Source organism: Pagrus pagrus (assembly GCF_965226575.1).
Source record: "Pagrus pagrus genome assembly, chromosome: 18".
Taxonomy (NCBI): Eukaryota; Metazoa; Chordata; class Actinopteri; order Spariformes; family Sparidae; genus Pagrus; species Pagrus pagrus.
In genome coordinates, this window is record NC_140202.1 from 11778595 (window position 1) to 11789102 (window position 10508).

Sequence of the window (10508 nt, forward strand, 5' to 3'; positions counted from 1 at the left end):
TCATGACTGGCAGTTGTTTTGTTGCACTGTCACCCTCCCTCACCCCCTCCCTCTCCTGCCTCTCTGGTGCCCCTGCAATAACACCGCAAATATGTACGAATCTCTGGAGAGTTTGTATGTCTGTACAAAAAAACAAGGCCACTGAGAAAAAAAAAAAAAAAAATGCAGAGCACATTGCAGCATCAACAGTCTGTATAGTCACGCCTCGGTCCACTGAGTCTTCCTTCATGTAGGATTTGATTAATTTCAGACGAGCTCTCCGCAGGGCTGTCACACTGGAAACGGCTCCCACTCAGCCCTACAGGTGGGACCTCCCACAGGTGCTACCATTTTAATTATCTCCTCCCAAGGCTATCTCCATAGCAGCCTCCTGCCACAGTGGCTTTGGGCTTGCAACCTTCTGTACAGTGAGTACAGTGGCCTGACTCTCCTCGAAAATATGTTTTCTTTTTTGAGCACAAGCCTGAAGCTTTTTCATTCCTGCGAATGTTATTATAGTGCACAGTCCATTACACTCCTGGTTCACTTTGGTGCTAAGCTAGCTAATAGTTTGAAGGGTCTGACGCAATAGTACACTACAGTGGGGGTGTTGATATTATGGAAATAAGTCCTGTAGGCTGTGTTAGAGGATTGAAGTGCAGTGTAGGATTATGTCAGCTGCACTCTGCAGCAGAGAGAAGCTTCAGAAGCTTGCCTTCCTGAGGAAAAAAAATCAAAAACAGAGCTCAGATTTTTGGTCAAAGGAGCTTGAAAGCAGTGTGTACCGAGACCTGTTGTAGATCACACAGGATCCTGTTTGTGTGAGCAACAAAAGGCTTGTTGTTCAGTGCCGGGTTTTGAAATTTGTGGCTTGGAGAAACGGTAGTTATCTCTCAAATCAGTGCTCCAAACTAAATTAGGCTATGATGATGCTAAATTTGAACTTTTCACTGAAGAGTTTTTCTTTGGGAATCAGTGTGAAACAGCTCAAGATTTTGAGAAAAAATTAAGGGCAGTATGTGTTAGATGATCTCTTACATGTCTGGTAAATTTGAAGCTACAGTCACAATAGATTAGCTTAGCATAGCACAAAGTCTATAAACAGGGAGAAAAAGCCAGTCTGGCTCTGTCCAAAGGCAAAAAAAAGGCTGTACTATCACCTCTAGAGCTTACTTATCATTACATTTGAATGTATCCTTTTTGCAAAAAACCCCAAGTGCCAGGATTTAACAACCTGGAGATGAGACTCAATAATCAACTATCTTACAAATTGCACCTTAGAGATAATGATACAAAACACAACCTGTCTATTTTACATGTCAGGTTGCACAAAATGAACAGCCAAGATATACTGCAGCTCGTCTTTGTGCTAAGCTAAGATCACAGATCTCTAGCTGTGACCTTGTTTTCACCAGACAGATATAACAGTGATATCAATTAATTAATTTAACATTAGCTAAAATCTGAATTGCTAAAATATTCCTCCTGGTTTTATGGTGCCATCCATTAGCCATCCTTTAAACACAGTGAGGTCACAGTCGACTCTCGAGGAGGTGTTTCATTACGGTTGATGGATGTAGGTTAAGTGGAAGCGAGGTCTGGCCTGGCCCTTCGACCCTGACAGCACCTCACACAGGCAGGTTGGCAGTCCCCACTGAGCGTGTGCGTCATCCCCGCAGCCTTGTCACGGCTCAGGATGTAACAGCCACGCCTCAGCAGCTGCCCTGATCAAGGAGAGTGTGTGCTCCCCCCAGCCAGGAGACAGGAGGCTGGGCTGACAAGGTGTCCGTGTACTGTCTGACATATTGATCTGAGGTTGGCCCTTTTCGTTAGCGTCATTTAATAACCCTATTCGAAAGCCTGTTAGTGTAGACAAAGCTATCATTTTGGGGATTTAGATTTTTATAAATGTACAAAAATATAATATGTGGAATTCAGCCAAGCAGACAGACAATGTTCATTCACATCTGGATGTCGATCATTAGTTTGGCATTATAGACAATGTAAACTGAAATATTCCTATTTGGGTTATAGGTTTTTGCAGCATAAAAGTGTATATTATTATTACCCTGTGTATTGTTATTGAGTAACATTCGTATTCCATTTTAGACCCATTTCACCTTTTGACCTTGACAGATACATAATATATGCAGAATATAATACCATACCCATACAACGCCCTGTGTTTCTTTAACATGTCCTTATGAATATATATAATGTACATTTTCATCACCTATGTCATAGACATTCACAGTTATTGTCTATCTATTGTCGAGCTGAGTGCCATGCAGTGTTCCAGCACTGCAAACCCGCAATGATGAAATGAACTGAAATGAAAATGAACGCCATATGTTTTTCAGAAAGTTTTGAGACGACATTATTACTATACTCCCTGAAAGGTGACAACACGATGCCTTCCTATACACACACAGAAAGCTTTACACAACTCCCCACTTTTGCCCTTCTATTAATTGAAAAGCTATTGTTCGCTGCCTTCATATTGTCCTCCTGTATTGCTAGACATCATGTTAATATTTCATAACTTTTGTGATGGTGCCTTGCTCAAAGAATGGGATATTGAAAGGCCTGTGATTCCTTCCGGCTTTGTTGCAAAGATCTCTCAATTGTTGTTTGTCACCCCTTCAAACATGTCAAATCTGATGGAGAATGTAGTTTCTGAAAAACAGAACTTCAAATCCCCCTCCACTGAAGGATATGTTTTGTTTATTACTTCTGCCAAGGAGGTTATGTTTTCACCTGTTTGTTGGTTGGTTCGTGAGCAGCATTAGATAAAAACAACTGAATGGATCTCCATGAAACTTGGATCGGTCTCAGCCCAGAATAGACCCTCTTATCTTTTGGTGCAGATCCGGATAATTAGAGTCCAGGAATTTCCTCTCACATTCTTTAACATTGCGAGATAGGGCGTTTTCCCAACATTTTTGTTTATTTCTCACAGAATAATGCATGGACCTTGATTTAAAAGCAAATATTTAGGTGGAGGGTATCTATGAGTGAATACAATGTGATATGAATCCAAGTAAAAATCTTGATCTAGCCGATTTAACTATGTTTTTTTAGGCACTGATTAGGCTTCATTAAATTAAAGTGGAATGTTGGGCCCATTTTAGTTCTTACTTCATCTGGATGTTTGAGTTTCACTCTGCAGAAGTTTGTGCACTAGAAAGCTGTATTCACATTCACCTGCTGAGGGGGGAAATGTCTCTGATTCCCTTGAAACAAAAATATATCTGCATATTCATAGATTCTGAGTCTTTCAATACAGGATGAAGAAGGAAGAAGGACATAAATTGCAGAATTTTAGGTAATTTAACTCTTCTACATCTTATTTGTCCGATTGGGATCTTCATGCATTTTCATGCTTATCCTCCTCTGCATTTTAATTTCCGTTATTAGCAGTATAAATCTGAGCGTGTCTTACATTGTCTCGCTGTGGATTTGTCTGCATGATGGCACATTTGTTTAGCCTCTTTTGACAAATCTGGCATTAAAGTGAGCAGTACAGCTGCAATTACCACCATTTAATACCAACTGTGTCATCAAAAAGAGCAGGGTAAGCAGCGATGACAACTGGCTTTTATATTTTTTGTGATTTTATAATTACAGTGTATCCTTTTCCCATTTTTAAGAAACCGTGTGAGCCAAAGCCTGGCAAACAAATCCTATACTGAATTCTGATGTAACATGTGACTGATTTCACATCAGATAACGCAATCATCTGCCTCAGTGACTGGGTTCAAGAGTCACAAGGTCAGAAGCTGTGTCCTGACTCCGACGTGGCTTCCAGCACTAACTGTCAGCACTGATGAACTCCTCCGTCGATAGGTCGGTCATCACTCCTCTCATATATCACAAGGAGCCATGAAAGGCATTGCAAACACATCAGTCAAGGCTGTCCTATATACAGTGGCCACAGCAGCATTGACAGGCCTGTCATTATGCACTCTGTAAGTTACATTTTTCCACTACGCATGGTTTGTGTTGTGACAATGGGGGATGGTTGTGCCTTGTGCTGTCTTCCCTGATGAATGCACTTCCTGTTTAGCTCACTAGACACGTACCTCAGCTTTGGTGCTGAAAATCTGTCTATTGCCACAACAGTGCATGTCATCACTGTTTACATCACAGTGTAACATTAACCGAGGCACTAGATGCTCAGCCCATCCCCCACCAAAAAAGGTTGGCATTGTATGTTTCTGCAAACCATAGATAGATTCAATTCACATTACATGTGTGGACAAGAGAGGCAAGACAGCTGACAAGCAAGAGACCACTGTTCGATACAGCCTTTCAGCAAGTGGAAATTTTTAATGAGACTTGGGAAAATCTTCCCTGTAATGTTAGTGGTTACAATGCTGAATACTTTTTGACGAGACATAGGGACAATATGCAGCCGAAAGCCGGGTAATTTGAATGATACATCAGGACAATTTGCAGCCATGTTTGACGCGAAACCAGTGAATTTTCTTTAAACGAGATGTCAAGACAAATACGAATATTTTTGATCAGATGTCAGAAAAGTCGAAAACCAAGTCTTTTTAATGAGACGTCCAGACCATTTCCAGCCATGTTTGACGCAAAACCACTGCATTTTATTTTACAAGACATCTGGACATTTTCCAGCCGTGTTAGTGGCAACAAAACCAGATATTCTTGACGAGATGTCAGGATAATTTGCAGCCCCAAATGAGGTATTATTAACGAGTCATCAGGACAATTTTCAGCCATGTTTGTCAATCACTGGATTTTTCTAAAATGAGCCTTCATGACATATTCCGGCTGTGTTAATGGCATCAAAATCGGATGTTTTTGACGAGACGTCAGGAAAATTTGCTGCTGAAAACGGGGTATTTTCAAAGAGACATCAGGACAATTTGCATCCATGTTTGTAAGCCAAAACATGATCTTTTCCTAACCCTAACCAAGTGGTTTTTGTGCTTAAACCTAACCAGACCGTGAGCACAGCATTGTCACAACAGAAATTTTAAAACTGAACATAAAAAACCTATAGTTGCAATAAATCAAGTGTAAAGATCCAACATATCCTCGGTTTGCAGAAACCTACACGGACAGAATTCATTCTGCCGATTGGGTTGGGATGCGCAGCGTGAACCAAGCAGTTTTATTTTCAGTGTGATAGTGAATGATGCTTGTCACCGCCGGCATAGAATCCAAACCTTTCAGGCAAACAGCCCTTCTTTCAGAGAGAGTTGGATCAAAAATAGCACCAAGCGGTATTGTGTAATGTGTTCCTCTCTGTTTTGTACAGTGCAACAACAGAGCTCTTAAATCGATACGCCTCCCTCACATGCTGCTGAGAGAGCGCACGGGGTGCTTGGTCTTATTTCCACTTCATAGTTCACCACATGTGACTGTGTGAAGTGGTTTCAGTGAGAGCTGCAGAGACTGAACTGTGGCAGACGATGAGGAAGATGAATGCTTCTCTGTCCACCGCGAGGAGCAGACAGTCCCTGTGATCACACACTGGACAGCTCATTCAGGTGTTTAAATGGCCTTCCACCGACATGTGATTAAATGTTCAGGTCACAAGAATGACCATGAACTGTAAACTCTTTCTACGTGCACGGTTATTATTATTTCTGGGATTCGCACATTTTGCTTCCCTCTATTTGCCTCAGCTGACGTAAATCCATCGGACTTTTCGTTTTGGAAAAACAAAATGTGAGATGTTAGGAAAAACCTAACATTTATTTCAATATATATTCATTCTGGTTCTGAATAAATAAAATATCATCAACATACAGGATAATGTCAGCGATTAATTCACATGGATCGACTATAAAACCATAGAAATAAATCATTTTCTAAGGATGTTTATTTGTACCTTGTGATATAGTTATACCTATTATACATACTGTACCTTTAATAAAAATCTAATTACACTAAAAGTTCATCTAGGCCAAAAAGATGTACGCCTGCCCTATATGTACATAACCAAATACACAATACATTTACATGGTTATATGCACATACCTGAGCATAACTCAATAATGCAGGTTCTTCTACTCTGAATCCAGGTTTGATCCATGACAAGAAAACAGCCTATGTTAAAATGCAGTAAAATGCTGTATTGATTTAGACCAGCCGATGAATGGCAGTGATGTTAAGCGCTGTATGCCTCGGAGACATATTTATGTCCTGCAAAAACCAAAAGCATCTCTTGGGCCTGCGTCCTATTCATTTAACAAAATATCTATGCCAGTGTTGTCCACGCGTACAGGCAGGTTATGCTGTCCGAGGTAAAGGAGACACACATTGATTTAAGGCATACAGAACAAAAAAAAAGCATAGTTGGTGGTCGAGGGGAAACAGTGTTCACTGTAGAAGCGAGGTCTCCTCTTTTCTTATAGCCATTGGGGGTTCAGAGCAAGATAATGGTAAATATGTGCAGTTCAGCATCCATAAGAGGCTCTGCAGAATGAGTTTAAAGACCTGTGTGTTATCCGACCTGCGGCTTTGAGTCTGTAAAACACTCCAATGTGGGGGTCAGTTCATGTGTGCGAGGGGGGTGTGGTGCTGGAGGATGAGGCCCGATCACTCTCCTCTCGGGCTCGTCGCGGGGGTCGGAGGACCGGCGGCGGCATCTGCAGCCGCCGCGTCGTCCCGTCTGTGCGCCTCCCTCTCCTCCTCGTCCTCACCCAACGCAGCGCCGGACTCCCTGGTGCTCGACGGGGTGTATTGGCTCACCCGGGGTTGAGACGCGTGCGTCTTCCTACCCAATGTGTCCGATACCTCCGCGCTTGTGTGACCGTGGGAAGACGCGTACAGTCCTTCCTCCTGCTGCGTGTGCGCAATTTCTGCTCCGGCACCGCGCGGAGACACGGCCACGCTCTCGGCTCTGTCGTCCCACTGAAACGCCCGACTGTGCGGGGTTGTGCCCTGCGTGGTCTCGTTGAGAGACACCAGCTCTGTCTGTGTAGAGTTCAACTCTGTGCCATTGTTGTTGCTCGTGGAAACATTAGTTGAGATGTTTGCGGAGGGGGTGACCTCCCCGGACACTCCAGGCTTCCCCGCAGAAGAGGATGCACTGGTCGGTTTCCAGATCAGGCTGTAGTAAATTGCCAGGATAATGGCTGCTAAGGACACGGACAACACATATGCAAAAACAGTGGCTAGTCTCACCCACTTCTTGTTAGTCTTAGCAGCCATCTTAGCCTTTTTGTCCCCCGTGTAAGTAGCAGGTTTGCCCCTCTCCATATTGGGCATGAAGTCCCGCTCTCTCATATTGCCCCTATTTTTTCCTCGATGCTCCACCACCCCCTCCGTCTTGAAGCCTTCTTGTTATCCACAATCCAAGAGAAGACAGGAAGCAGGTGGGCTGGGGAGAAAGATGCTGGACCACCTTGAACCGTCAGGGAGTAATTTGCAGCTAAATGGATGTCTTGTAATTCATCTGATCTCAAAAGCGCTGCGCCTAATTCTCGGCACCCAGTGCAGCATTGCGTTTCGTAATGGACATCAAGCATCCACAGGCTGATTGCGCGTTTCAGCATCCGACAGCGGCGGGACGAACGTCTCCCCGATACGACATATCCAGGGAACAGCTGGCTGTGGGCCCACGGCGAATCCGCAGTATGAGATTTGATTTATTAAAACGATTAAGTGAGATCATACGGTACACAACTGTCTGTCTTATCCAGCAAATGAAGTGGCTGGCTCAGCTAAAAATACAGGAGAGGGGGCGGGCGGTGGCTCTTAAAGAAGCAGCAGCTGTGCAGCAGCCCGAGAAGAAACCACATACACACACACACGCGCACACACATACACAAAACCCACACATCACATCCACATCAGGATGTGAGCTTGTGCCGCGCATGGAGAGCAGGATGTTGTAGCGGGGATGAACACTCGCCCATAAGTGACGCTGCAAAGTGTTTACCTTACCGCCGTGCGCGCCCAAGCGGAAAGGATGCGTGTTTGATGTGCGCGATGAGCCAGCAAAGTCGTAATTAATGAATTTCGACTGGATTTTATGAATTATGTAATGCTTACCCGATCCACTGAGAAACTTGTAAGCACAACCAACAAGCATGCACGTCAGATGTTCCCCTCTTTCATCATCAGTTTTGATCTCATTTCAGCACAATGGACAGCGCCTGGGATGCGTCGTTACGCATGTCCTCTGGGGAGCTGTGGAGGTGAGACAGGTGGAGGTGAAGGGGCAACAACATCTGACCTGGTGACGTGTCAAATTGAAAAAGTGTTTAAACACCAATATAGCTCACGTATCTTTTAATAACAAGTAAATAAGCAGGAATTTATTTCTTTGGTTTCCTTTTCATCTTACTTTTAGAATTAAAGCACTAAATTATGGAGGACGGAAACAGCCAAAATCCAAAATAAACAAATAAATGGTCCCATGGTCAGGGGAAGTCCTTTGAATAAGCCTGATGTCTTCTTGACCTCCAGCTTCCTGTCACATCTCTCATCTTTAAATGACAACAAGTATAATAAAACAAATTGTAGGCATCATTTAGTTTAAACAATGTGACATAAATTAATGTCTCGTTTAATTAATTTATCTTTTAATTTGCTTCTGTATTAATGTATTATTTTGTGTTAACTCCTGAATTTATTTACTTTCTCATTTTACTTTCTATTTTATTTATGTAGCATATTTGTTCTGAATTTTTCCCCTCTGCTTTCCCTCCTATGTTTTCCACAAAGGTATTTTTTATTATTTCTTTTTTTAGGCATTTCTGCTTAATACAAATGAGTTTTTTGTTACTTTTCCTGTCTGTTACATTCTCATATCTAACATCCAACCATCTTACGCAGCTTATGGACCATTTAAATGCTACAATGTCCTTGTAACGTAAGAACATGACTCAGACTAAAAGTAAAGTAAATCGCTGTATCTGGCAGCTACAGGTGCGGCTGTCAGCATAGTAGATGACTCACATGCACCCACAGTCAGGTGTTTATAGGAAGGTTTATTGTTTTCATTGCCATGTTTTATGATATAGACATCTGGAGGAGGAGGATGATCAGCTGTAATGTGGGGTTTTCCCACCTAGGATACCTGTACGATGGGTTAATGTGTATTGGTGTTTTTGTATTTACATTATAATATTGTCATTATAAAAATATGAGTCATGTTAAACAAAACACGATATCAAATGTCACTCCTCTGGTGCCTGACTGGCACGATGTTTGCATTAGATATTGTCTTTAGGTTTATTTGAATGATATCCAAATGACCGTGAATCTTCTGTTCAAACAGACAGTGAGTGTCCTGCCCTCGGTAATAAATGACACAACATTATGACCCTGGACAGGTGGCTGTGGCATAATTTGATTAAATAATAAGCTGATGAGTAAACAAGTTCCAGGTGATTTGCTGTGAATGTGAACTAAAGTGTATGTGGAGCTGCACCACAGCCTGAATAACATCCTGTTTCTTCCATTTCCTTTGTAACTGTTTTAGTGATTCACTTTGCAGCCATGAGCAAAAATCAATACGATGAAATGACAACTCCAAATCACTGTGTGAAAAGCACTTAGCAAAGGGTCAGCTCACCCAAACTACAAGGAAAACATTTTCTCGCATCTCTAGTGGTGTCTAGCCAGGCAGATACTTTTGAATATACTTTTCATGTTTCAAAACATCCATGTACGAGATCATTTCCTCCACCCCAATACGATGGAGGTGAGTGTATCTTTGTTTTGGGTGCTCAAAATATTAAAATGTATGAATGTTGACCTAAAAGATACCACAGAAATAATTTTGAGATTTGATCAGGTTGTTAGTCTACAAACAGAGCAGCTCTCTGAGTGTCAAATCATGGCTAGACTCAAGGTTTCTAAGAGGGCAGGACATGAAATTCTGAAATGCTTTGCAGAAATTGGATCAGTTGTTTCCAAAGCACGATCAGGCAGACCCAAAGTGACCACACCATCAGAATAGTGAATATGTCAGGCCTACTTCCCTGAGAGATAGAAAAGCAACTTCATTATATATCCAATCAGCAAAAGTCCTGTCAAAAGAAAGCTGTCTTTCAGTGGTCTCGGTGGACAAGTAGCAGTTTTAAAACCACCTCTCAGGAGATGTAACAAGGCCAAACACTTGAGGTGTTTAAAATTGACAGGCCCGACTGGAAATATTCAAGTCTGGGGGTGTTTTCACTCCATTCTACAGAGGCATGCCTGATTTGCATCTGTGTGGAGAACGAGTCATACTGCAGCAGCAGGATAATGAGCCCAAGCACACCTCACAGCTTTGACAGACCTACTTGAAGACCAAAGAAGACCAAGGAGTCCTTGGTCTCGACTGTCATGGACGTAACTCCACAGTAACCTGACCTCAACCCCACTGAACATTTATGGGTGTGCTTGAAGACAGAACAATACGCTTTGTGGAACGCTGTCGAATCATGCTGTGATAACATGAGTCATCAGGTTCATGTCAGGCCGAAGGGATGCTGTCATTAAAGAAACGTTATGTAAAAAAATTGGTATTTTGTGCGATTTGGCGCCCCACACAGTTT

General features: G+C 42.5%; 1 protein-coding gene across 1 annotated transcript; it reads right to left on the bottom strand.

Annotated features, from left to right (window-relative positions):
* Positions 1-5818: 5818 nt before the first annotated feature.
* Positions 5819-7965, bottom strand: LOC311274530 (uncharacterized protein). The gene has a single exon (XM_084382274.1). The coding sequence runs from the start codon at positions 7243-7245 to the stop codon at positions 6556-6558; it is 690 nt and encodes a 229-aa protein (XP_084238400.1). The 5' UTR covers positions 7246-7965; the 3' UTR covers positions 5819-6555.
* Positions 7966-10508: the final 2543 nt, after the last annotated feature.